The 26714-nt window shown below is 49.2% G+C and overlaps 1 protein-coding gene across 1 annotated transcript in view; it reads left to right on the plus strand.

The window, feature by feature from the left end:
• LOC137424370 (rho guanine nucleotide exchange factor 17) overlaps window positions 1-26714 on the plus strand; it is a 375708-nt gene that overhangs the window by 141434 nt on the left and 207560 nt on the right. Inside the window, exon 6 of the mRNA XM_078775397.1 lies at window positions 14911-15087. Coding sequence (XP_078631523.1) covers window positions 14911-15087 — 177 coding nt within the window. The remainder of the gene's footprint in view (window positions 1-14910; window positions 15088-26714) is intronic.

Consider the following 26714-nt stretch of genomic DNA (forward strand, 5'->3'; position numbering starts at 1 on the left):
GTCCGTCAGTCTGTCTGTCAGTCTGTCCGTCCGTCCGTCCGTCCGTCAGTCAGTTCGTCACGCAAAGAACAGTTTTCCGGACTTTCTTTCTAAACTCTAAATGCTAATGATTTCAAACTTGGCACATGGTTTCCTCATGATAAGTTACAGATCGAGTTCGAACTTCACGACGTTTCGATCATTTTTGACAAAGTTATGGCACTTTGAACTTTGGGAATTCTGATGATCCTTAACTCAGTGCCATTTTAAGTTTTAATTTCCTTTAAAAACCAATTTCTCTGCAATAATAGGACCGATTGAGAGAAAATTTCCACCATATTTTGGACTCGGTCTGTAGAATATTTTAAAGGTAATTATGACGTCACAGGTCACGTGGTTCGGCCGCCATATTGTTTTTTGTGAAAACACGAAAACCTCGTTTTCTCTGCAACGGCTGAACAGATCGAGGCCGAACTTTGCAGGCAGAGTCGCATACCCATAACGAACAAAAAAGTCAACCAGCATGACGTCATGCATCACATGGTTTCAGAGTTATGACGTTTTTAAGCATGAACCTTTAAAACCGAGCTCCTCCCTCATTTTTGATCCAATCGAGGGGAAACTTCACAAATCTGTTCAGCATGTCAGTCTACTAAAATGTCCTTTTGGAATTTGCGATAGGGCACGTGGTTTGGCAGATAACGTTAATTAAACGAAAATTATTTAAAAAATGGATATCTCTTGAATCGCTAGTACCTCAGACCGTGAGTTGGTAATAATTTATATAATTCACACATTGCAATACGTGCAGGCCACTCCACGGGGCGACGTTGCAGGCTTATCAACGAGGCGAGGCGTGACACACATGTCTCAGCATACCTCAGATCAAGTTTGAAAACCAGCATCAACCGTGCATAAATTTTCAAATTCGATCATTTTTGACAAAGTTGTGGCACTTTGAACTTTGGTAGGGGACATTTATTGCAGCGCAATACTCAGAATGCTTGTTTTATTTGTGAATCACAAAGTGCTGAAAAAAGCCCTGGAGTGTCGATTTTTGAGTTTGCCAGTGACATCACATTGTGAACTCACTGTGATCCTGCTGGCGACAGTACATAGAGACAGTGCATTTTGAGCTGCTCGGATTCCGATAATGATTGGGGATGTTGGAGGGGGCGGGGTGTATGGGTTGGTCGTGGGTATTGTTAGCTCGGGTGATTGTTGTTGGGGGATGGTGTGGGGTGGTTGTGAGTATTGTTAGTTTTGGTGATAGTTGATGGGGGATTGTGTAGTGGTGGTGAGGAGTGGTCGTGAGTATTGTTAGCTCGGGTGATGTTTGAAGGGGTATTTTGAGGAGATGATGAAGGGGTGGGAGTGAGGGGGGGTGTAGGTGGATTGTGGGGTTGTCGAGGGTATTGTTGGCTAGCATGATGGTTGAAGGGGGATTTTGAGGAGATGGTGGAGGTGAGGGTGGGGGGGGGGGGAGGTGTGGGGTTGTCGAGGGTATTGTTGGCTCGCATGACGGTTGAAGGGGGATTTTGAGATTTTTTTTTTTTTTTTTTTTTTTTTTTTTGTACACAAGATCGAGGCTCGTGAAAGAGCGAACATTAATCACACAGAAAGACAAACAGACACATAAAACAAATAACATCGGGAGCGGTAGACAAGATGGGGAGAGAGGGGGAAGGACACAAACACAACATTTGAGAGCAGGGACCGAGAGACATGGAGACATGGAGACATGGAGACATCGAGAGAACTGTGGGAGGGAGAGGGCTTTGGGGGGAGGCATGGGAAGGGTGGGGGTGGGAGAGGTATAAAACATATGGACACTGCCAGGACTTCCAGGAAAGAAGTTGGAATTTCAAACAAGGTGGATCTGGGGTGAATTAGTGGGGGTAGAAAAGATCAAGGTTTTGGATGGGGGAAGATAAGAGATGGTGGTGAACAGCTGTTTTAAAGACCTGGAGGGAGGAGTGTGATTGAAGTGAGTGTGGGAGTTTGTTCCAGAGATGGGAGAAAAGAGGATTGAAAGAGTGAAGGTGAGCAGAGAGCCGAGATTTCGGCAGTTTAACCATCAGAGGGTGGCTGGCAGATCTTGCGCGACCTGTAGGAATATTTGGGGGACAGAGCACAGAGAGAGCTGGGGGAGCAAGGCCGGAGAGGAGTCGGTAGAAGACAGAAAGACCACCTACCTGCCTGCGGTGAGTGAGTGAAAGGCCCTCAGAGATAGCTTCATCGCGGGAGATTCCAATGATTCTGAAAGCTTTGGATTCAACAGCGTGAAGCCGAGCCAGGTGTGAGGCAGGAGCACCAGCCCATAGGAGAGAACATTATTCCATTGAGCTGCGGATGAAAGCCTTGTATGTGGTGAGGAGCTCAGGTGTGCCTAGGAAGGACTTCGCGTGACGGAGGATGCCCAGTCGGCGACTGGCTTTGGAGGCCAGCTTGGAAATGTGGTTTTCCCAAGAAAGATCATGGCAGATAGTGAGACCCAAAAGCTTGAGCGACAGAACTTCTTGGAGAGGATTGTTGTCGATCTTTTCGGAGAGACATAGTAAGAGTGTGAGATTTGTCAGGATTGAAAGACATGTTCCACTTGTTTGACCAGTCTGTGATTTTGTCCAGGTCTTCAGAGAGTGAGGAGGCTGCAGACTGCCGATCTGAGGGAAGAGGAATGGAGCGGCAGAGAGTGGAGTCATCAGCAAAGAGATAGAGAGGATTTTCCAGAGAGTCGGAGAGATCATTGATAAAGACCAGAAAAAGCACAGGGCCCAGCACACTGCCTTGGGGAACTCCAGCCTGAACAGGAAGGGGAGATGAGAGAAATCCATTTAGGGCCACACGTTGACTACGACCAGAGAGGAAGTCCGCAAGCCATGCATGGAGATTTCCATGGATACCAAAGGAGGAGAGTTTGGTGAGCAGAGCTGGGTGCCAGACCGTATCGAAGGCACGTGATATGTCAAGGGAGACAGCTCTGATTTCCTGTTTGGCATTGAGGACCTCCATCCATTGTTGAGACAGCAGAAGCAGCATGTCCAGAGTAGAGTGACCTGGTCTGAAACCAAATTGATGATCAGAGATCAAGCCATTGGAGAAGAGGAAAGATTTCATATCCGAAGCAATGATGGATTCCATGACTTTGCTGATAATTGGGAGCAGGCTGATTGGTCTGTAATTGCAAGGATCTGTTTTTGCACCTTTTTGTGTAAAGCGGTAATATTTGCTGATTTCCAGGATGCTGGCAGATGACCTTGAGCAAAAGATAGGGTGAAAAGAATAGAGAGAGGGTGAGATAGAGCGGCAGAGCAGGATTTTAGGACCCGTGGGCTGATGCCGTCTGGTCCAGTTGCAGAATCAGAGTCGAGGTTTGAAAAAAACTCCTCCACCTTGTCAGGAGAGAAGGACAGAGCCCAGGAGCAGTTGGGTTCGACTGGGAAAGGTGGGAACAGAGAGAGATTGGTTTGGGACTAAGGATTTTGAGGCAAACACAGAGTTGAGGCATTCGGCTTTGTCACGTGCGATGTCAACTGTGTGGCCATTTGAGGTAAGGGAGGGGATGGAGGGGGAACAAACATCAGAAACGGATTTGACCAGACGCCACCAGGATTTGGAGGAAGGAGACAGGTTTGAGAGTTCATTCTTGAGTGAGGAGAGATAGTGCTTCCTGGCACTCCTGAGGGTAGACACACACGTGTTCCGAGCTTGGTGGAAGGAACTGAGATTGCCTTCAGTTGGATTAGCCTTCCAAGAGGCAAAGGCAAGTTGTTTCAGGGCAACTGCCTCACCACAAGATTCAGTGTACCATGGACTGGAGGAAGGGTAAGACAACTGAAGGCGAGATGGGATAAATCTGTGCATGAGAGAGATCAGTTTGCTTTGGAAGAATTCCCAGGAAGAATTGATGTCAGAGGCAGTGGAGGTGGGAGACCAATCCAGACGATTGATGGCTGCTTGAAGACCGTCCCATTCGGCCTGAGTGAAATGCCAGACTCGTCGACGCTGAGGAGGCTCTCTGAGAATGGCCAGAGAGATGTCCATTTGACAAGCACATGATCAGAAGAACCGATTGGAGCAGAAGAAGACTAGCACACATTAGCAGGGAAGTTTGTCATAACCAAGTCTAGAAGAGAAGATACTCCATTGGCTGAGATCCGGGTCAGGAAATTGACATATTGTGTCAATCCCAGTGAGTCACAGAAGTCCTTTGCTGAGGTGCCATGACTGGTGAGAGAGGAACCCACACCCAACCAGGTGGCATGATGACAGTTGAAGTCACCACATATGAGGAAGAGAGACTTGGGATGAGTGGATAGAAGTTGGTCCATGTTGTCAGACAGTGAAATGTAGATGGAGTCATCACTGTTTGGGGGACGGTACAGAACACATATGAACAAAAGGTGGGAGCGGAGAGGAAGCCATAGCCAGAGGTACTCCTGGGGGTGAGGAGGAGAGAGGGCAGTGCAAGGAGAGTGAGGAAGAGAGTTTTTGATAAAGATAGCCACCCCACCACCAGGCCGAGGCTCAGGTCTATCATACCGGAGGACGGAGTAACCAGGAAGAGATATTAAGGAATCAGAGACATCTTGAAGGAGGAAAGTCTCTGTTAAGCAGATCAAGTCTGGATTGTCAGAAGCAACCTGTATGGAGAGATCAGTCAGGTTTGAGCAAAGGCCCCGGATGTTTGAGGTCCATACCGTTAATGAAGAGAGAGGGGGAGCATCGGGTACAGGACAGGAGAGGGGAGGAGTAGGGTAAGATGAAGGATGAGAGGGGAAGGTAGGGAGAGCAGTTGATAGTGTGTCAGAGATTGCAGAAGAGTTCCAAGAAAGGGAAGGATGAGGAGGATGAAAGGTTTGATGGTGAAGGGATGAGGCACAGTGAGGGGTTGTTTGAGGGGGGGCAGAGTAAAGTAGAAGGTTGGGGGGGGGTGGAGGTATGAGATAGAATGGAGACGAAGTGGGGAGGAGGCAGCTTTGAGGAGGAGGGGGGAGGAGGGAGAATTGGAGAGGAATGGTATGGGGGGAGATTTGAATGGGAGGGGTTGGGGGGGACTTTTGAAGGGGAGGAGTGAGGGGGGAGAGTTTAGGAGTGGAGGGGCAAGGGGGGAGTTTAGGAGGGAAGGGGCAAGAGGGAAGTTTAGAAGTGGAGGGGCAAGGGGGGAGTTTAGGAGTGTAGGGGCGAGGGGGGGGGGATTTGGAGGGGAGGGGCAAGGGGGGAGTTTAGGAGGGGAATGGCAAGGGGGGAGGTCAGGAGTGGAGGGGCAAGGGGGGGATTTGGAGGGGAGGGGCAAGGGGGGAGTTTAGGAGGGGAAGGGCAAGGGGGGAGTTCAGGAGTGGAGGGGCAAGGGGGGAGTTTAAGAGTGGAGGGGCAAGGGGGGAGTTTAGGAGTGTAAGTGCAAGGGGGTGGATTTGGATGGGAGGGGCAAGAGGGGAGTTTAGATAGTGGATGATTAATGAAAGACGAACATTGAAAACAAATTGGGTTTGTTGTGATTTTCAAGTTAGCAATCCGATTCGGAACGATGGAGGAGGGATGGAATGAATGTGAGTTTAGACCATGTAGTGAGGGAGACGTATAAGATATTGAATTTCTTTTTTTTGAAGTGGAATGAGTTGGAGAGGAAATTGAGAAAAGCCTTTTAAATAGGAAGAAAAACAGCGTGTTGTAAAATACCTCTGAGTAAAACACTGAAGGGGAAAGGTTAAACATATTTAAATAATATTTAAACAGAACCGTGAACAATCTTATATGCACAAAATACCAACGGGGGGAGAGCCGAGAGAGACCACCACGAGTCACGTGAACAGGGCAAACGGTGGATGGCAAGGAGATAATGGGGGCGGGGCGAACAGCACACCTGGACAGAAAATACAGGATGAGACAACAGTACACGTGGAGAAAGGAAAATAAATGTTTTTGTTTTTTTTTGTTTTTTTGGGGGGGTTGGGGAGGTGGGGATTTAGAACGTTAGACAGAGTATTATGTTCAGGGTAGAAGGGAAAAAACTAAGAGCCAAGCAAAACACGCTTAAGTTAACAAACACCGACGGGGGTACAACTACAAGGCCGCACACGAGGAGCAGAACACGATTAATTAATTACGAGTTACAGGAAATTCAAACCAAAACTAACTATAATCAAACAATAACGCATGGACGATAAAATAACGAGTTGAAATTTGACAATCTATCTGGGGAAATGGGGGAGAAACACGTGGTCGAAGAATGAACGAACGAATAAGAATGAATTAACGAATGAGAACAGAGAAGGAAATGTTTTTTTTTTTTTTTTTTTTTTTTTGAGTTGAGATTTACATAAGGAAGTAGGCTATGGGGTGAAAAGACTGGGAAAACAGAGAACGAAAGTTATTGGATCACAAACGATGGACCGCTGAGAGAAAAACAAAGCTTCAACGTTGTACAGTGTACACTGTACAAGGCCTCAAGACACGACACGAATTAACACGATTTTCAATACAGGTATGAAAGATTTGCACCGAAAATCTTCGTCGGGAGACAATATATACACCATAAAATAAATACAGTTATTACGAAAATACAAATGGGAACAATTACTTAACTTCGATTTCGATGAGAAGCGTGGAGAGCTGAGAATAAACGAACCCTCGCCAGCAAGACCGGAAACGGATGTTGGAGGGGAGGGTGGGGGGGGGGGGGAGGTGGGGGGTTGTCGAGGGTATTGTTGGCTAGTGTGACGGTTGAAGGGGGATTTTGAGAAGATGGTGGAGGAGAGGGTGAGGGGGGGGGGGGGGGGAGGTGTGGGGTTGTTGAGGGTATTGCTAGCACGGGTGACAGTTGAAGGGGGATTTTGAGGAGATGGTCGAGGGAAGGGTGGGGGGAGGGGAGATGTGGGGTTGTCGTGGGTATTATTAGCTCGGGTGACGGTTGAAGAGGGATTTTGAGGAGATGGTGGAAGGGTGAGGAGGGGGGAAGGGGTGAGTGTGGTTTGTTCATGGGTATTTTTTAGCTAGGGTGACGGTTGATGTTTTTTTCTGGAAAATTGTGATGCCTCAAAAACCAAGGCCACCAAAGTTGAACAGAGATCCAGCAATATTACCAAAGGAAATAATCAAGAAATTCAAGTCAAAGCGGTTGTATCAGCAGAAAATATCCTCCAATAAGAGATGGCAGAAAATGTGTTGTACGCTTGGAAGAAGAATGCCCATCGGGACGCCCATAGGGCGGGTACTCTGCAAGTAATAATAATACAGTATAGAATAATAAATATAAACAAAAACAATAAAATTCCACCTCCTGAAAGGTATTTGGTACCATAATAAACCCGCAAAAGCACGACAGAAGAAAAAGAGAATAATCATAACAAAAACAAGTACAGATACATTAAAAGTACACCACCCCCATGCCAAATTAATAAATATCCTCTCCCCTCTGGGCTGGTGCACCTGTCTCACACCTCGCTCGGCTTCACGTGGTTGAAACCAAAGCTTTCAGAATCATTGGAATCTCCCGTGATGAAGCTGATTCTGAGGGCCTTTCACTCTCTCACCACAGGCAGGTTGGTGGTCTTTCTATCTTCTACCGACTCCTCTTCGACCTTGCTCCCCCTGCTCTGTCTGTGCTCTGTCCCCAAAATATTCCTGCAGGACGCACAAGATCTGTCAGCAACCCTCTTCTTGTGAAACTGCCAAAATCAAGACTCTGTGCTCACCTTCACTCCTTCATTCCTCTTTTCTCTCGCCTCTGGAACAAACTTCCTCACTCTCTTCAATCCCTCTCCTCCCTCCAGGTCTTTAAAACAGCTGTTCACCACCATCCCTTATATTTCCCCATTCAAAACCTTGATCTCTTCTACCCCCGATAAATCACCCCCAAATCCACTTTTTTGAAATACCAACTTCTTTCCTGGAAGTTCTATCAGTGTCCATGTGTTTTCTACCTCTCCCACCCCCTCCCCCTTCCCCCCCACCTTCCCATGCCGCCTCCCCCCAAGCCCTCTTCCTCCCACAGATCTCCCGATGTCCCTGTTCTCTTCTGTTGTACTTAAGTGCTTCCCTCTCTCTCCCCATCTTGTCTCCCGCTCCCTTTATCATACGTGTAGTGAAATTGTATGCAAGTAAACGACCCAGGATTAATTGCATCCATTGTCCACTGCATGGCGTCTATAAGATTCGGGACGCGGAGCTTCGTAGGGCAGTCCTGTGATATTCATTGTGTGTATTATTCATGCTAATGCTTAGAATGGTAAGGAGAATCGCATCATGTATTGTTTGCTTGTTTGCTTGGATGGCACATCTATTCCTGCTTGTACGATTGTACTGTACTGATATCATGCTTGCTTATTTCTTGCTAGATCCTGCTGGAGATTGATTTTGTTTAAACTCACCGATTGAGACATTGTTGTAGACTCATAATTATCATAATTCGAGATCGAGATGAGATGTCTCACAAACTCCTGCAGCTTCCCACCTTCGGAGGAGACCCACAATCCGCGGACGCGCCGTGCCAGCTCAAGCATTGGTTGAGCCTGCTCGCGAGCTACCTGAATACTCACGCCGACACCGAGGATGAGATGAAACGAGCCGTTCTCCATTCCCACGTGACTCACACTGTTCCTGATTACATTTCTCATTGTGAGACATATGACGTGGCTATCACGGAGCTACGCGCCATATACATCAAGCCTCGGAGCATTATCTACGCTCGGTACCAGCTCGCCACAAGACGACAGGATGCTTCGGAATCCCTCGAGCACTTCGCCCACAAGCTACATCGCCTGGGAAAGGAATGCGCATCCATGATCCGAACGCACGAACAGGTGTGCGATGACCTCTTACGAGACGCGTTCGTCTCTGGCGTTCATTCCCCATCAATTTGGCAACAATTGCTGGAAGAAACGACTCTGACTTTCACGCAGGCTTACGATGAAGCTCTCGTACTTCAACGAGCTCAGACACAATCAGAAGCGTACGGACGCCCTTATGCCACTCCTTATGTCATGGCCGGTCTCGCTGGGGAGAGACGCCTTGAAAACGACGCCACTGAGGAGCATCCTGATGCTGAAAATCTGCTGGAGTCGACGGAGACTCTTGCAGCCGAAGGTACGAGCCTAGCTACAACTGTCTCGGTTGGGAGTAACACGAAGTGCTTCTTCTGCGGGAACCGGAACCATCTCCGATCGGCGTGCCCGGCCCGCGAAGCGACATGTCATTCCTGTGCATGGAAAGGTCATTTTGCAAAAGTATGTCGCGCCTCACGAGGGCGACGTTCCCGCACCACTCTGGCGAGCATCTCCTCCACATGCGCCTCGCCCGACACCTCGCCCGACACCCCAGGAGGTCCCGACCCGGCCGGGTCTGCCCGGCTTGTCCGATGCTGTCGTCCCAGTACTGATTGAAGGACAACCATCGAACGCCCTCGTCGACATGGGTTCGACGGAGAGCTACATCGACATGGACCTTGTCCGCCGACACGGCTGGCCGATCCTGGGACCTTCACTCAGGATTTTCATGGCATCGCAAGCGCTTTGGATGCGCACTAAGGGCGAATGCCGTGTAAAGCTAGTGATTAATGGCACATTGTATCCAGATGTTCGCTTAATGAACTTGCCTACACTATGCGCTGAAGTACTGTTGGGGCATGACTTTCTCTGTTGTCATGGCCGCGTAGAGCTGAAGTTTGGGGGAGACGCGACACTATCGATTTGTGCCTTGGCGAGAATGGAAATTGAACCGTTGTCGCTATTTCCGAACCTAACTCCGGTAGCAATGAAATCGCGACGCTATTCCCGGGCTGAAGCACAATTCATTGCGGAGGAAACGAGCCGACTCCTCAAAGAGGGCATAATCGAGCCCAGCCGATCGCCTTGGTGTGCGCAGGTTCTGGTCGTCCGGACAGAAAATCATCGCAAGCGCATGGTAATCGATTACTCACAGACCATAAATAGATTTACGCAATTGAACGCCTACCCACTTCCGGGTTTGGATGCTTTGGTCCGGCAGGTCGCTCAATATGCGGTGTATAGCACTCTCGATTTGCGCAGCGCTTATCGTCAGATCCCGATATGTGCAGCAGACTGACTCTACACAGGGTTCGAATCCGGACAACATCTGTACCAAATCACGCATCTGCCATTCGGCATCACAAATGGCGTCGTGTGTTTCAAAGAGCCATTGATGACATTATCACCAGGGAAGGTTTAACCGACGTTTTCGTTTACCTCGATAATTTAACGATTTGTGGGTATGATCAAGCCCATCATGACACTAACTTGCGACGCTTCCTCCAAATTGCGCGGAAATACAGCCTGACTCTCAACGAGGCCAAATGCCGATACTCTGTCAGGACAATAGACCTTTTTGGGTTTTTTTTTTTTTTTTTTTTTTTTTTTTTTTTGTATACAAGATCGAGGCTCGTGAAAGAGCGAACATTAATCACACAGAAAGACAAACCGACACATAAAACATATAACATCGGGAGCGGTAGACAAGATGGGGAGAGAGGGGGAAGGACACAAACACAACATTTGAGAGCAGGGACCGAGAGACATGGAGACATCGAGAGATCTGAGAGAGGGCGAGGGCTTTGGGGGGGGGGGGGCATGGGAAGGGGGCAGTGGGAGAGGTATAAAACATATGGACACTGTCAGGACTTCCAGGAAAGAAGTTGGAATTTCAAACAAGGTGGATCTGGGGTGAATTAGTGGGGGTAGAAAAGATCAAGGTTTTGGATGGGGGAAGATAAGAGATGGTGGTGAACAGCTGTTTGAAAGACCTGGAGGGAGGAGTGGGATTGAAGGGAGTGAGGGAGTTTGTTCCAGAGGCGGGAGAAAAGAGGAATGAAAGAGTGAAGGTGAGCAGAGAGCCAAGATTTCGGCAGTTTAACCATCAGAGGGTTGCTGGCAGATCTTGTGCGACCTGTAGGAATAGTTGGGGGACAGAGCACAGAGAGAGCTGGGGGTGCAAGGCCGGAGAGGAGTCGGTAGAAGACAGAAAGACCACCTACCTGCCTACGGTGAGTGAGTGAAAGGCCCTCAGAGATAGCTTCATCGCGGGAGATTCCAATAATTCTGAAAGCTTTGGTTTCAACAGCGTGAAGCCGAGCTAGGTGTGAGGCAGGAGCACCGGCCCATAGGGGAGAACAGTATTCCATTGAGCTGCGGATGAAAGCCTTGTATGTGGTGAGGAGCTCAGGTGTGCCGAGGAAGGACTTCGCACGACGGAGGATGCCCAGTCGGCGACTGGCTTTGGAGGCCAGCTTGGAAATGTGGTTTTCCCAAGAAAGATCATGGCAGATAGTGAGACCCAACATCTTGAGCGACAGAACTTCTTGGAGAGGATTGTTGAGAAAGTAGATGGGAGGGTTGTCCAGTCGATCTTTTCGGAGAGACATAGTAAGAGTGTGAGATTTGTCAGGATTGAAAGACATGTTCCACTTGTTTGACCAGTCTGTGATTTTGTCCAGGTCTTCAGAGAGTGAGGAGGCAGCAGACTGCCGATCTGAGGGAAGAGGAATGGAGCGGCAGAGAGTGGAGTCATCAGCAAAGAGATAGAGAGGATTTTCGAGAGAGTCAGAGAGATCATTGATGAAGACCAGAAAAAGCACGGGGCCCAGAACACTGCCTTGGGGAACTCCAGCCTGAACAGGAAGAGGAGATGAGAGAAACCCATTCAGGGCCACACGTTGACGACGACTAGAGAGGAAGTCCGCCAGCCATGCGTGGAGATTTCCATGGATACCAAAGGAGGAGAGTTTGGTGAGCAGAGCGGGGTGCCAGACCGTGTCGAAGGCACGTGATATGTCGAGGGAGACAGCTCTAATTTCCTGTTTGGCATTGAGGACCTCCATCCATTGTTGAGACAGCAGAAGCAGCATGTCCAGAGTAGAGTGACCTGGTCTGAAACCAAATTGATGATCAGAGATCAAGCCATTGGAGAAGAGGAAAGATTTCATATCCGAAGCAATGATGGATTCCATGACTTTGCTGATAATTGGGAGAAGGCTGATTGGTCTGTAGTTGCTAGGATCTGTTTTTGCACCTTTTTTGTGCAAAGCGGTGATGTTGGCTGATTTCCAAGCAGATGGCAGTTGACCTTGAGCAAAAGAGAGGGTGAAGAGAACAGAGAGAGGGTGAGATAGAGCAGCAGAGCATGATTTTAAGACCCGTGGGCTGATGCCGTCGGGTCCAGTTGCAGAATCAGAGTCGAGGGTTGACAGAAACTTTTCCACCTTGTCAGGAGGAAAGGACACGGAGTCCAGGAGCAGCAGGGTACGACTGGGTATGGTGGGTACAGAGAGGGATGGGTTTGGGACACAAGATTTAGAGGCAAACACAGAGTTGAGGCATTCAGCTTTTTCACGTGCGGAGTCAGCTGTGTAGCCGTTTGAGGTAAGGGAGGGGATGGAGGGGGAACAAACACCAGAAACGGATTTGACCAGACGCCACCAGGATTTGGAAGAGGGAGACAGATAAGAGAGTTCGGTCTTGAGAACGGAGAGATATTGTTTCCTGGCTCTCCTGAGGGTGGACACACACTTGTTTCGGGCTTTGTGAAAGGAAATGAGATTTCCTTCCGTTGGATTTGCTTTCCAGGAGACGAAGGCAAGTTGTTTCTGGGCAACAGCCTCACCACAAGATTCCGTGTACCATGGACGGGAGGAAGGGTATGACAACTGAAGACGAGATGGGATAAATCTGTGCATGAGAGAGAGCAATTTACTTTGGAAGAATTCCCAGGATGAGTTGATGTCAGAGGTGGTAGAGATGGGAGACCAGTCCAGATGATTGATGGCTGCTTGAAGACCGTGCCAGTTGGCCTGAGTGAAATGCCAGACTCGTCGACGCTGAGCAGGCTCCCTGAGGATGGTCAGAGAGATGTCCACTTTAACAAGGACATGATCAGATGATCCGATCGGAGCAGAAGAAGAGCAGCAGACATTTTCAGGGAAGTTAGTCATAACCAAGTCCAGAAGAGAAGATGCTCCGTTGACTGAGATCCGGGTCGGGAAATTGACAGATTGTGTCAGTCCCAGTGAGTCGCAGAAGTCCTTTGCTGAGGAGCCATGGCTGGTGAGAGAGGTACCCACACACAGCCAACTGGCATGATGACAGTTGAAATCACCACATATGAGGAAGAGAGAGTTGGGATGAGTAGATAGAAGTTGGTCCATATCATCAGACAGCGAGATGTAGATGGAGTCATAAAGTGACCAGTGTACACAGTGACCCAAGGTATGATAACCCTGGACAAGGAACGTCTGCGCCCCTTGCTCGACATGGCGCCGCCACACAATCGTGCATCTTTGAAAAGGGCATTCGGCCTGTTTGCACATTATTTGAAGTGGGTCCAAAATTACTCCGCGAAGCTTCGCCCCCTCGTTGAGTGCAACACATTCCCTATGTCTGGTGCCGTCAAGGTCGCCTTTCACTGTCTGATTCAGGTTACCAGGCCGTGGGAGAGATTGTCTATGGACTTTAAAGGACCTCGACCGGGCGACCCCGATTGTTACCTCCTCACGATTGTGGATGAGTTCTCGAGATTCCCGTTCGCCTTTCTGTGTAGGGAAATGACCGCTGCCTCGGTTATACGTTGTTTGCAGCTCTTGTTCGCCATGTTCGGGAATCCTGGTTACGTGCACACTGACAGAGGTGCAGTATTCTTGTCCCAGGATGTGCGGGCATTTCTGCTACAGTGCAACATTGCCTCTAGCTACACTACTCCGTACAGCCCGCAAGCGAATGGGCAGGTGGAGAGATTTAATGGAATCAAATGGAAGGCCATTACTCTGGGCCTTAAGACCCAGGGACTAGGAATGGACAAATGGGCCTGGGTGGTGCAGGGTGCCCTGAGCTCGATCCGTTCCCTGCTGTGCACGGCCACAAATGAAATTCCTCACGATCGTTTATTTCGCTACTCGCGTCGTTCCGGTGCTGCTCGACCTCTGCCTGGATGGCTCGCTGAGCCCGGTCCGGTCTTTCTCAAATGAGCGGTCCGCCTAAGTAAATACGATCCGCTCGTTGACAAGGTCCGTCTTCTGCAAACTAATCCTGAACACGCTCGAGTTCAACTGCCGGACGGGCGCGAGTCCACGGTGTCGGTGCGTCATCTCGCTCCGTGCGGGGATTCTGCTGGGGTCGAGCGCAACTTGGGGGATCTGGCTATGGGGGTTCCACCAGCGGTCTCGCCCTCTCGCTCGCCGGATTCGATCGGTATCGCTGAGCCACCCCCATCTCCCGGGATGGAAGATGGCCTCTCTGCTGAGGATGTTTTAGAATCCGCTGATGACGGCCCCGAGGTGTGTAGAACTCGCACAGGGAGAGCGATCCACCACACTGATTGTTATGGCTGGTCTTGAGATGACTTCCTGACCATACTTGCTATGTAACCATCTGCTTAATATAGATGTGCACTTAACACAGTCTTGCTTGTTAGCCGGCTTAGTTAGGGTTTAAACCTGGGGAGAAATGTAGTGAAATTGTACGCAAGTAAACGACCCAGGAGTAATTGCATCCATTGTCCACTGCATGGCGTCTATAAGATTCGGGATGCGGAGGCTTCGTAGGGCATTCCAGTGATATTCATTGTGTGTGTTATTCATGATAATGCTTAGAATGGTAAGGAGAATTGCATCTTGTATTGTTTGCTTGTTTGCTTGGATGGCACATCTATTCCTGCTTGTACGATTGTACTGTACTGATATGCTTGCTTATTTATTCCTAGATCCCACTGGAGATTGGTTTTGATTAAACTCACCGATTGAGACATTGTTTGTAGACTCATTTCTACGACAATATGTTTTATGTGTCACTTTGTTTTTATGTGATTAATGTTAGCTGTTATACAAGCCTCAATCTTGTATACAACTGCCCCCCACCTAACCCACCACTCCCCCCCCAAAAAACCCCATGTTTAGCAGAATGTCAGTGATGATATCGCAATGTATCACAGGAGCTGCTGAAGCACACTGCACCGGAGCATGCTGACTGGCCATCCTTGCTCGTAGCACAAGGAGCTTTGCATCATCTCGCCGAAAGGATCAATGGAGGCCGAAGTGAGGATGGAGTTGCAGCAAGGGATGCTCGCCTCCTCATTGAGCTTGAGGGCCTCGTGGAGGGACTCACTGAGGTGCTGGTGGTTGTTTATTTCTATGGTTGTTGTTGCTCTGTTTTATAATGATCTGTTTGTCTTTATGGATAGTCGTTCATTTGTTCGCAAATTGTGCTGAAGTTATGGATGTGTCGACAAACCCAAAAGGTTCGTGAAATTGTATGTTATAGCAGGAATTTGTAGTGGTTGATATTTCACAATACAAGGCATTTCTATCCTTGGACAGGCCAGAAAAAAAAAAAACTTTCCCAATATCAAAGCTGAACATGGAGGTTCACAAGCAGCTAGTTCTTTTTTTTCCTTCTTTTTTTGAGTCGAGGCTCATGTAACAGCTAACACATTATCCACGAGAACAGGCACTCATTGGAATCTCGTCGTTCATTTGTACGCAAAGGTACGATAATAAAAAAAAAACCACCTTCAGAGGCCATTTTTCCCCGCAAGGCGGGGGTTGGCCTTTTTGTTGTTGTTTTTTGGTCCCCTTTTTGAAGCAATGTTTTACAGCCGGATGCCCTTCCTGCCGCCAACCCTTTTTGTCGCCTTTTACGACAAGCAGGTACTCAATTTGCCGACCTCGGAAGGATGACAGGCTGAGTCAACCCCCCCTGGCGTTAATTCAGCGATCGACCGGGATTCAAACCCAGGATCCTAGGATCCTAAGCTGGCACCCTAGCCGCTAGCCCAACACCTGTGTGTGTGTGTGTGTGTGTGTGTGTGTGTGTGTGTGTGTGTGTGTGTGTGTGTGTGTGTGTGTGTGTGTGTGTGTGTGTGTGTGTGTGTGTGTGTGTGTGTGTGTGTGTGTGTGTGTGTGTGTGTGTGTGTGTGTGTGTGTGTGTGTAATGTTACCGATAGACTCCTAAACGGAGAGGCTCACGTGCTTGATATTTGGCATAGACATGGCCATTGAGCCTGGGAAGAACATGGCCGACCTAAAAAAAAAAATTTCATAATATTTTTACCTCAGCGCATTTCAGCGAGGAATATTACACACGGAATCTCAGCCGGTGGCAGAGCAGTGCGCTGATTCGCTCAGAGCGATCACGTGATGTTCCGTGCCGCCATAAACTCACAGTTACGCGTTCGCACGTAATTCAGAGCGAAAAGCGATTGCGTTTTTTCACATTTCAGTGAGGAACATTGCCATTCACACCACATAGGTTTTTTTTTTCTTTCATCTTCAGATCCATATTTTGTTTCAGCGAGGAATATTATACACGGAATCTGAGCCGGTGGCAGAGCAGCGCGCTGATTCGCTCAGAGCGATCACGTGATGTTCCTTGCCGCCATAAACTCACAGCAAGTAGCATAGATTTTAGCATGATTAGCATTTAGCATGATTTAGCATGATTTAGCATAGATAGTAGCATGTTTCACATAGATTTTTTTTCAGCGAGGAATATTATACACGGAATCTGAGCCGGTGGCAGAGCAGCGCGCTGATTCGCTCAGAGCGATCATGTGATGTTCCATCCCTGCCGCCAGACCATCTATATATATAAAACACAGTTTGTGTGTGTGTGTGTGTGTGTGTGTGTGTGTGTGTGTGTGTGTGTGTGTGTGTGTGTGTGTGTGTGTGTAATGTTACCGATAGACTCCTAAACGGAGAGGCTTACGTGCTTGATATTTGACATAGACATGGCCATTGAGCCTGGGATGAACATGGCCGAACTCAAAATATTTGACGATCCATATTTTTTATTCATATTTACCTCAGCGCATTTCAGCGAAGTACCCGCTAATCTCAGCCGGTTCCAGAGCAGCTCGCTGATTCGCTCAGAGCGATCACGTGATGTTCCATTACCGCCGCCAGACTGATTTGCTCAGAGCGATCACGTGATGTTCCATCCCGTCACACGTCACACGTCACACGTTTTTTCACCTTTTATGCGATCGTGTTTTGTATCGATTTTGTGCGATATGAATTAAATGTCTTTGAAACAGCTATGAAACGTCTTTCCACAACCCTTCCGTAACCGATTGGAGCAGTTTATTGCCGCACAAAACGAGATCCGCGAAGCGAGTTGGTCGAGCCGTTTCGCTCAGAGCGATCACGTGATGTTCCATCCCGTCAGACGTTTTTTCACCTTTTATGCGATCGTGTTTTGTATCGATTTTGTGCGATATGAATTAAATGTCTTTGAAACAGCTGTGAAACGTCTTTCCACAACCCTTCTGTAACCGATTGGAGCAGTTTATTGCCGCATAAAACGAGATCCGCGAAGCGAGTTAGTCGAGTCGTGCTGACCAAGATGGCGACACGGCGGCTTCACTTTTCACGGAGTATGAGCGTTCTATATATTTTCAATTCAGTGCGCCCATGATTTGTGGCATAGACATGACCATTGGGCCTTCATGGTGTAATTTGTGCGAGGCTTTTGTCCGAGTGAGCTTGAGTCGAGAGGGCGAATGTACGGGTTGGGAATGTATGGGTCTCCTTTCCCCCGCCTGGCAACGCCGGTACTGGAGGACGTCACAGGATCGGTGAGTCTCCAAAATCTGCTTCGTGCTGTTGCAAATATGCAGGACTATGTCCGATTGTTGTGCTGCTCTCCGACCATGAGAACTGCAACGTCATTGTTGACTGGCCATCCCCTTCCCTCCCCCTTCCCCCTCCCCCCTCCACCCTACCCCTCCCCTTCTCCCCTCTCCCTCCCCCCTCCCCTTCTCCCCTCCCCCTCCATTTTCCCCCTCCCCCTCCCTTTACCCCCTCCCCCATCCCCCTCCCTTTCCCCCCTCCCCCCTCCCCCTCCCCCTCTCCCTCCCCCTCCCCCCTCCCTTCCCCCTCCACCCTACCCCCTCCACCATACCCCCTCCCCTTCTCCCCTCCCCCTCCCTTTTCCCCCTCCCCTCCCCCACCCTTCTCCCCTCCCACCCTCTTCTCCCCTCCCCCCCCGTTCCCCCCTTCCCCCCTCCCCTCCCCCCTCCCCCTCCCTCCTCCCCTCCTCCCCTCCTCCCCTCCTCCTCCCCTCTCCCCCCTCCCACCCCTCCCCCCTCCAACCCCCTCCCACCCCCTCCCATCCCTCACCCGCCCCATCCCCCCCTCTTCTCCCCTCTCCCCCTCCCCCTCCCCCTCTTCTCCCCTCCCCCCTGTTCCCCTCCCCTCCCCTCCCCCCATTCCCCTCCCCTCCCCTCCCCCCACCCGGCAATGCCGTGTACTTCTGCTAGTTGAACATAAAACACAGTTTGTGTGTGTGTAATGTAATGTTACCTCCCCTCCCCTCCCCCCCTCCGTCCTCCCCTCGCCCCTCCATCCTCCCCTCCCCCCTCCATCGTCCCCTTCCCCCCCTTCCCCTCCCCCTCTCCCTCCCCTCCCCCCTCCGTCCTCCCCTCCCCCCTCCATCCTCCCCTTCCCCCCTTCCCCTTCCCCCTCCCTTCCCACTCCACCCTTCCCCCTCCCTTCCCCCTCCACCCCAACGCCTCCCCTTCCCCTCCCCCTCCCCCTCTTCTCCCTCCCCCTTCCCCCTCTTCTCCTCCCCCTCTTCGTCCCCCTCCCCCTACATCCTACCCCCTCCCCTTTCCCCCTCCCCTTCCCTCCTTACCCTCCCCCTTCCCGCACCTCCCCCACCCCTCACCCTCCTCCCCCCTCCCCATCCCCCTCCCTCCCATCCCATCCCCTCCCTCTCCCTCCCCTCCCCCTCCCCACCCATCCCCCTCCTCTCCCCTCCCCCTCCCCCTCCCCCTCCCTCCCTCCCCTCCCCTCCCTCTCTCCCCTCCCCTCCCTCTCCCTCTCCTCCCCCTCCCCTCCCCCTCCTCTCCCCTCCTGCTCCCCTCCCCCTCCCTCCCTCCCCCTCACCCCTCTTCTCCCCTCCCCCCTCTCCTCCCCTCCCCCTCCCCCTCCCCCCTCTTCTCCCCTCCCCCCTCCCCCTCCCCCTCTTCTCCCCACCCCCTCTCCTCCCCTCCCCCCCGTTCCCTCCCCTTCCCCCTCCCCCTCCCCTTCCCCCTCCCCCCTCCCCCTCCCCTTCCCCCTCCCCCCTCCCCCTCCCCCTCCCCCTCCCCCCTCCCCCTCCCCTTACCCCTCCCCCCTCCCCCTCCCCTTCCCCCTCCTCCTCCCCTCCCCCACCCGGCAATACCGGGTACTTCTGCTAGTACTATATACGCAAAGGTACTATAAAAAAGAAGAGGTACAATAAATAAATTGACACTACTCGGAATTTCAGGAATGAAGTCGGAGATTGAAAGAGGCGGAAAGAGGGGTGTTTTATTATATTGAAAGAGGGGTGTTTTCACGGGGGTGGAAGAGATCAAGGTTTTGAATGGGGAAAGATAAGAGATGGTGGTGAACAGCTGTTTTGAAGACCTGGAGGGAGGAGAGGGATTGAAGAGAGTGAGGGAGTTTGTTCCAGAGGCGGGAGAAAAGAGGAATGAAAGAGTAAAGGTGAGCAGAGAGTCTTGATTTTGGCAGTTTCACCAGAAGAGGGTTGTTGGCAGATCTTGTGCGTCCTGCAGGAATATTTGGGGGACAGAACACAGACAGAACAAGGGGAGCAAGGCCGGAGAGGAGTCGGTAGAAGACAGAAAGACCACCAAACCTGCCTGCGGTGAGTGAGTGAAAGGCCCTCGGAGTTAGCTTCATCGCGGGAGATTCCAATGATTCTGAGTGCTTTGGTTTCAACAGCGTGAAGCCGATCTAGGTGTGAGGAAGGGGCACCGGCCCAGAGGGGAGAACAGTATTCCATTGAGCTGCGGATGAAAGCCTTGTATGTGGTGAGAAGCTCAGAAAAGTGCCCAAAAAGACTTCGCACGACGGAGGATGCCCAGTCGGCGACTGGCTTTGGAGGCCAGCTTGGAAATGTGGTTTTCCCAGGAAAGATCATGGCAGAAAGTAAGAGCCAAAAGCTTGAGCGACAGAACTTCTTGGAGAGGATTGTTGAGAAAGTGGATGGGAGGGTTGTCCAGACGGTCTTTTGGAGAGACAAAGTTAGAGTGTGAGATTTGTCAGGATTGATAGACATGAAATTGAAGAAATATCTGTAGAAATGTGAAAGAGCCAACTTTGCAATTTGATTGGGTCGAGTTTTGAGGTCGTTAATGTACAGGTGGTGTTTTATCTGCATAACAATGTCAATGTGTTTTGTCTGCATAACAATGTCAATGTGTTTTGTCTGCATACTAAGGTGTTTTTATGCCTCCGCCCTCAAAGTCGCCGGAGGAATTATGTTTTCAGGTTGTCCGTCCGTCCGAAACCTCGTTTTTCTCAACAACCATATGTCCGATTGAGACGAAACTTTCAGGGTAGGAGTGACACCTCTGCAGAATGTTTTTATGATCATTGTGATGTCATAGGTCACTTGATATGGCAGCCTTCTTGTATTAAAAGCAAATAAATAAAAAAATATTTCTCGGAAACCGCCGATTGGAATTTTTTTTTAACTTGGCACATTGTCAAGTAATCCCAATGGGGGAAAAAAGCATGATAATGTTGATATCATCGGTGAAGTGGTATACCAGCCAAAAATGTTTCATTCGAATTCCTTATCATACCCAAGAAGATTTGAAACTTTAATTGCTGCCAAACACGCTTATACAGTCGTGGCCAAAAATATTGGCACCCTCGCACTTTTTTCAAATAATGCATCATTTCCTCCAGAAAATTGTTGAAATAAAAAAATATTTTGGTATCCACAAATGTGTTTCTTTGGTTTGCAGTGGAACAAAACAAAAAAACAAGCTGAAAAGATTACTAAATCTTAGCTTATTCCACACAGAAATCCTAAAATTGGCCGGACATTATTATTGGCACCTTTTAGATGTTGTTAGAAATAAACAAATTTCAAGCAGGTGATTCTCCTTTACTTTGGAATTGAACTCGCCTGTGGTGACTTGCAGGTGCCTGCAATATAAAAATCACTCATTCAACCAGTTTGAAAGGAGAAAAGGAGTCATTCTGCTGTTTTGTGTCACTGTGTGTACTGCAATGAGCATGGAGAAAAGAAAGAAAACCAGAGAATTGTCTGAGGAAGTCAGACACAAGATTGTAGCCAAGCATGGACAATCAATCTCAAGGCTGCAAGTCCATCTCCAGAGACCTTGGTGTTCCTGTGTCCACTGTAAGCAATGTTATGAGGAAGTTTAAGGCCCACAGCACTGTAGCCAACCTCCCTAGACATGGCCGCAAGAGAAAACTTGATCGAAGATCGCAGCGAAGGATTTTTTTTAATGGTGGAGAAAGCACCTCAATCAACTGCCAAACAGGTTCAAGCTGACCTTCAGACACAAGGTACGACAGTTTCAACTCGCACCATCCGTCACCAACTCAATGAAAGGGGCTTCTATGGTCGGAGACCCAGGAGGACCCCACTGCTGAGAGAGACATAAGGAAGCCCGACTAGAGTTTTCCAAAACACACCTGAACAAGCCCAAATCCTTCTGGGAGAATGTCCTGTGGACAGATGAGACCAAATTAGAGCTTTTTCGTAAAGCACATCATCTCTATGTTTACAGAATACAAAATAAAGCCTTCAAAGAAAAGAACACCTTCCCTGCAGTCAAACATGGAGGAGGTTCTGTGATGGTGTTTGGTTGTCATGCTGCCTCTGGCCCTGGCTACCTTGAATGTGTGCATGGCATCATGAAATCAGGAGATTACCAAGGCATTTTGGAGAGCAATTTTCAACCCAGTGTTAGAAAGTGGGGTCTCCGTCGAAGGGCATGCGTCTCACAGCAGGACAAAGACCCCAAATACTCTTCAAAAAGCACTGAGGAGCACACTCAGGTTCAAAGCACACTCAGGTTCCAGACAAAACGCTGGACTGTTCTGAAGTCTCGTCCAGACAGGTTCCAGACACTCGTCTTCAGTTGTCATACCCTTCCTCCCGACCATGGTACACGGAATCTTGTGGTGAGGCTGTTGCCCTGAAACAACTTGCTTTCGTCTCCTGGAAAGCAAATCCAACGGAAGGAAATCTCATTTCCTTTCACAAAGCCCGAAACAAGTGTGGGTCCACCCTCAGGAGAGCCAGGAAACAATATCTCACCATTCTCAAGACCGAACTCTCTTATCTGTCTCCCTCTTCCAAATCCTGGTGGCGTCTGGTCAAATCTGTTTCTGGTGTTTGTTCCCCCTCCATCCCCTCCCTCACCTCAAACGGCTTAATGGCTGACTCCGCACGTGAAAAAGCTGAATGCCTCAACTCTGTGTTTGCCTCTAAATCTTGTGTCCCAAACCCATCCCTCTCTGTACCCACCGTACCCAGTCGTACCCAGCTGCTCCTGGACTCTGTGTCCTTTCCTCCTGACAAGGTGGAAAAGTTTCTGTCAACCCTCGACTCTGATTCTGCAACTGGTCCTGACGGCATCAGCCCACGGGTCCTAAAATCCTGTTCTTCCGCTCTTTCACTCCCTCTTTCTGTTCTCTTCACCCTCTCTTTTGCTCAAGGTCATCTGCCATCTGCTTGGAAATCAGCCAACATCACCGCTTTGCACAAAAAAGGTGCAAAAACAGATCCCAGCAACTACAGACCAATCAGCCTTCTCCCAATTATCAGCAAAGTCATGGAATCCATCATTGCTTCAGATATGAAATCTTTCCTCTTCTCCAATGGCTTGATCTCTGATCATCAATTTGGTTTCAGACCTGGTCACTCTACTCTGGACATGCTGCTTCTGCTTTCTCAACAATGGATGGAGGTCCTCAACGCCAAACAGGAAATTAGAGCTGTCTCCCTTGACATTTCACGTGCCTTCGATACGGTCTGGCACCCTGCTCTGCTCACCAAACTCTCCTCCTTTGGTATCCATGGAAATCTCCACGCATGGCTGGCGGACTTCCTCTCTGGTCGTAGTCAACGTGTGGCCCTGAATGGGTTTCTCTCATCTCCTCTTCCTGTTCAGGCTGGAGTTCCCCAAGGTAGTGTTCTGGGCCCTGTGCTTTTTCTGGTCTTCATCAATGATCTCTCTGACTCTCTTGAAAATCCTCTCTATCTCTTTGCTGACGACTCTACTCTCTGTCGCTCCATTCCTCATCCCTCAGATCGGCAGTCTGCAGCCTCCTCACTCTCTGCAGACCTGGACAAAATCACAGACTGGGCAAACAAATGGAACATGTCTTTCAATCCTGATAAATCTCACACTCTTACGATGTCTCTCCGAAAAGACCGACTGGAAAACCCTCCCATCCACTTTCTGAATAATCCTCTCCAAGAAGTTCTGTCACTCAAGCTTTTGGGTCTCACTATTTGCCATGATCTTTCCTGGGAAAACCACATTTCAAATCTGGCCTCCAAAGCCAGTCGCCGACTGGGCATCCTCCGTCGTGCGAAGTCCTTCCTTGGCACACCTGAGCTCCTCACCACATACAAGGCTTTCATCCGCAGCTCTATGGAATACTGCTCTCCCCTCTGGTCTGGTGCTCCTGCCTCACACCTAGCCCGTCTTCACGCTGTTGAAACCAAAGCGTTCAGAATCATTGGAATCTCCCGCGATGAAGCTAACTCCAAGGGTCTTTCACTCACTCACCGCAGGCAGGTTGGTGGTCTTTCCGTCTTCTACCGACTCCTCTCTGGCCTTGCCCGCCCAGCCCTCTCTGGGCTCTGTCCCCCAAATATTCCTACAGGTCGCACAAGATCTGCCTGCAACCCTCTTATGGTTAAACGGCCAAAATCAAGACTTTCTGCTCACCTTCACTCCTTCAATCCTCTCTTCTCCCGCCTCTGGAACAAACTCCCTCACTCTCTTCAATCCCACTCCACCCTCCAGGTCTTTAAAACAGCTGTTCACCACCATCTCTTATCCTCCCCCATCCAAAACCTTGATCTTTTCTACCCCTGCTAATTTCGGTCCCCTTGTGTTTTATACCTCTCCCCCCCCCCCCCCTCCCCCTCCCCCTCCCCCTCCCACGCCTCCTGCCTCCAAGCCCTCTCCCTCCCACACTTCTCCCTGCTCTCAAATGTTGTGGTTGTGTGCTTCCCCTTCTCTCCCCATCTTGTCTTCCGCTCCCTCTTTTTGTATATTTTGTTTGTCTGGTTGATTTGTTTGTGAAATAAATGTTAGCTCTTTCACGAGCCTCGATTCAGTATACAAAAAAAAAAAGAAAAAAAAAGTGGCCAGAAATGAGTCCAGATCTAAATCCCATTGAACACCTGTGGGGAGATCTGAAAACAGCAGTTGGGAGAAGGTACCCTTCAAATCTGAGAGAACTGGAGCAGTTTGCACAAGAAGAGTGGGCCAAAGTGCCAGTAGAGAGATGTAGGAAGCTCATTCATGGCCATAGGAAGCGCTTTGACTGCAGTTATTTTGTCCAAAGTCTGTGCTACCAAATATTAAGTCTCGGGTGTCAATAATTTTGTCTCTGCCATTTCTTTTAGTTTTTTTTTATTTGAAAGGATATATTAAGTTCTGAATCAAAAACAAAGGTTCTGTAATATTAACAGTGAAATAATGAATTGTGGAGACCAAATACTTTTGTCAATTTAAACTTATTTTTAGAGAAAATTGGGAGTTTTTTGATAAAAGTGGAAGGATGTCAATAATTTTGCCCATGACTGTAATGAGGTATTGACTCAGGGGGTTGAATATTTATTTAAATTAGATATTTCTCTTTTTCATTTTTAATTATCTTGTAAAAATTCCTAAAACAAAATTTCCCCTTTGACATTATGGGGTATAATGTGTAGGTCAGTGACAAAAATATCTCAATTTAATCAATTTTAAATTCAGGCTGTAACACCCAAAATGTGAAAAAAGTCAAGGGGTGTGAATACTTTCTGAAGGCACTGTACAAGTCTGTGTCTTTCCAACTACACCCCTTCTATATGTTACCCTCTTCTGCTTACCTCCACTTCATTTTCTTGTTTCTGCATCCCCCCTCACCCCACGCACTCAAAAAACTACCCCCGCACTCCACCCCATCAACGCCTCACACTCATCCGGCCCCTCTCAGCTTCCTCCACGTCTTGCACACTCTCAGTTTCCCTCTCATCCCGCTCCATCTCAGCTTCTCCCTCATCCCTACCCCTCTCACCTTCCTCCTCATCCCACCCCCTTTCAGCTTAAACCCTAATCCCACCCCTCACATTTTACCCTCGTCCCACCCCTCCCACTGCCACCCCCGTCATGCATCCTCCCAACCCCCTCCCATCTCACAGCCTCCCCCCCCTACCTCACATCCCACACCCTCCCAAAGCCTCATCCCCTGTCCCTAATAGTGTTGACCTCTAACATCCGTGAACTCTGCTCCAACCTGACAGACCAATCAAGTCAGGCTGCTGCTGATAAATTGGACATCATCCGTTTAACAGAATCCTTCCTCCCAAAATATGTCCTTGACTACTTAGTGTCTTTCTCTTGCTATTGTCTCCTCCAATTAAATAGGCCAAAACCCTCAACCCTTCCTCCCCTCATCCCTCCCCAAGGCGGGGAAGTTCCACTTTACATCAATCGCTCAATTGCTCACTGTCCATATACTGATATTACACCTTCCAACCCCCAGGAGTATCTATGGCTGTAACTTCTCCTCCCTCCCACCTATTGTTTGTCACTGCATTGTACCGTCCTCCAAATAGTGACGTCTCCATCTACATATCTGTCTCAGACACAATGGACCAACTTCCTCGTATGTGGTGATTTCAATTGCCACCATGCAAATTGTTTGGGTGGTGGTACCTCATGCCTTTCTCTCCAAACTCTCTGCCTATGACATTCACCAACAAATCCACAAATGGTTTACTTGCTTCCTCCACTCTGTCATCAACATGTGGCTCTCAATGGAACCTGGTCATCTCCTCTCCCTGTCAAGGCTGGAGTGCCCCAAGGCAGTGTTCCGGGCCTCATCCTATTCCTAATCTTCATCAATGATCTATTTGACAAAATCCCCTTTATCTCTTTGCTGATGACTCCACCCTCTGCCCTGACATCCTTCATCCTTGCGACAGATAGGCAGAAGCCTCTTACCTCTCTTCTGAACTTGATAGAAACTCAAGCTGGACAAACGCTTAGAATATGTCTCACTCCTGACAATTCTCACATTCTTACTATCTCGCTCCGAAAGGATTGTCTGGCAAACCATCCCTTCAACTTTGGCACACCTGAGGTCATGTCCACATATAAGGCCCTGATCTCCAGTTTGATGGAATACTGCTCTCGCTTCTGGGCTGGCACACCTGCCTCACACCTTGCTCGGCTTCACGCTGTTGAAACCAAAGCATTCAGAATCAATGGAATCTCCCGCGATGAAGCCGACTCTGTGAACATATCACTTTTCCATCGCAGACAAGGTCAGTGGCTTCTGTGTTCTACCGCCTTCTTTCTGGTATTACACGCTCTTCTCTTTCCATTCTTTGTCGTCATCTCGCTTCCTCCTTCCCTCCACCCCCAACCTCCGACGCTTCTTTAGGGTCACACGGTCCACCAGCAACCCCCTTCTCGTGAAAGTCCCAGGATCACTGCTCACCTCCACTCTCTCACTCCTGTTTTCCTGCCTGCGAAACCAACTTCCACATTCTCTTCGATCTCATTCTTCCCTCTAGGTCTTCAACATAGCTTTTCTCCACCATCTCGTATCATCCCCAACTCAAAACCATGATCCTTTCTGCTGTTGTTAAACCCACCCTAAACCCACCCTTTCCAAATTTCCATTTTCTTTTCCCTGTGAGTTTGCTTCTGTGTCCACATTGTCCAACCTGTGCGTCCTCCCCTACCCCTCTTTCTTC

The sequence above is a fragment of the Myxine glutinosa genome, chromosome 4 (genome assembly GCF_964187855.1).
Source record: "Myxine glutinosa chromosome 4, kmMyxGlut1.1, whole genome shotgun sequence".
Classification (NCBI taxonomy): Eukaryota; Metazoa; Chordata; class Myxini; order Myxiniformes; family Myxinidae; genus Myxine; species Myxine glutinosa.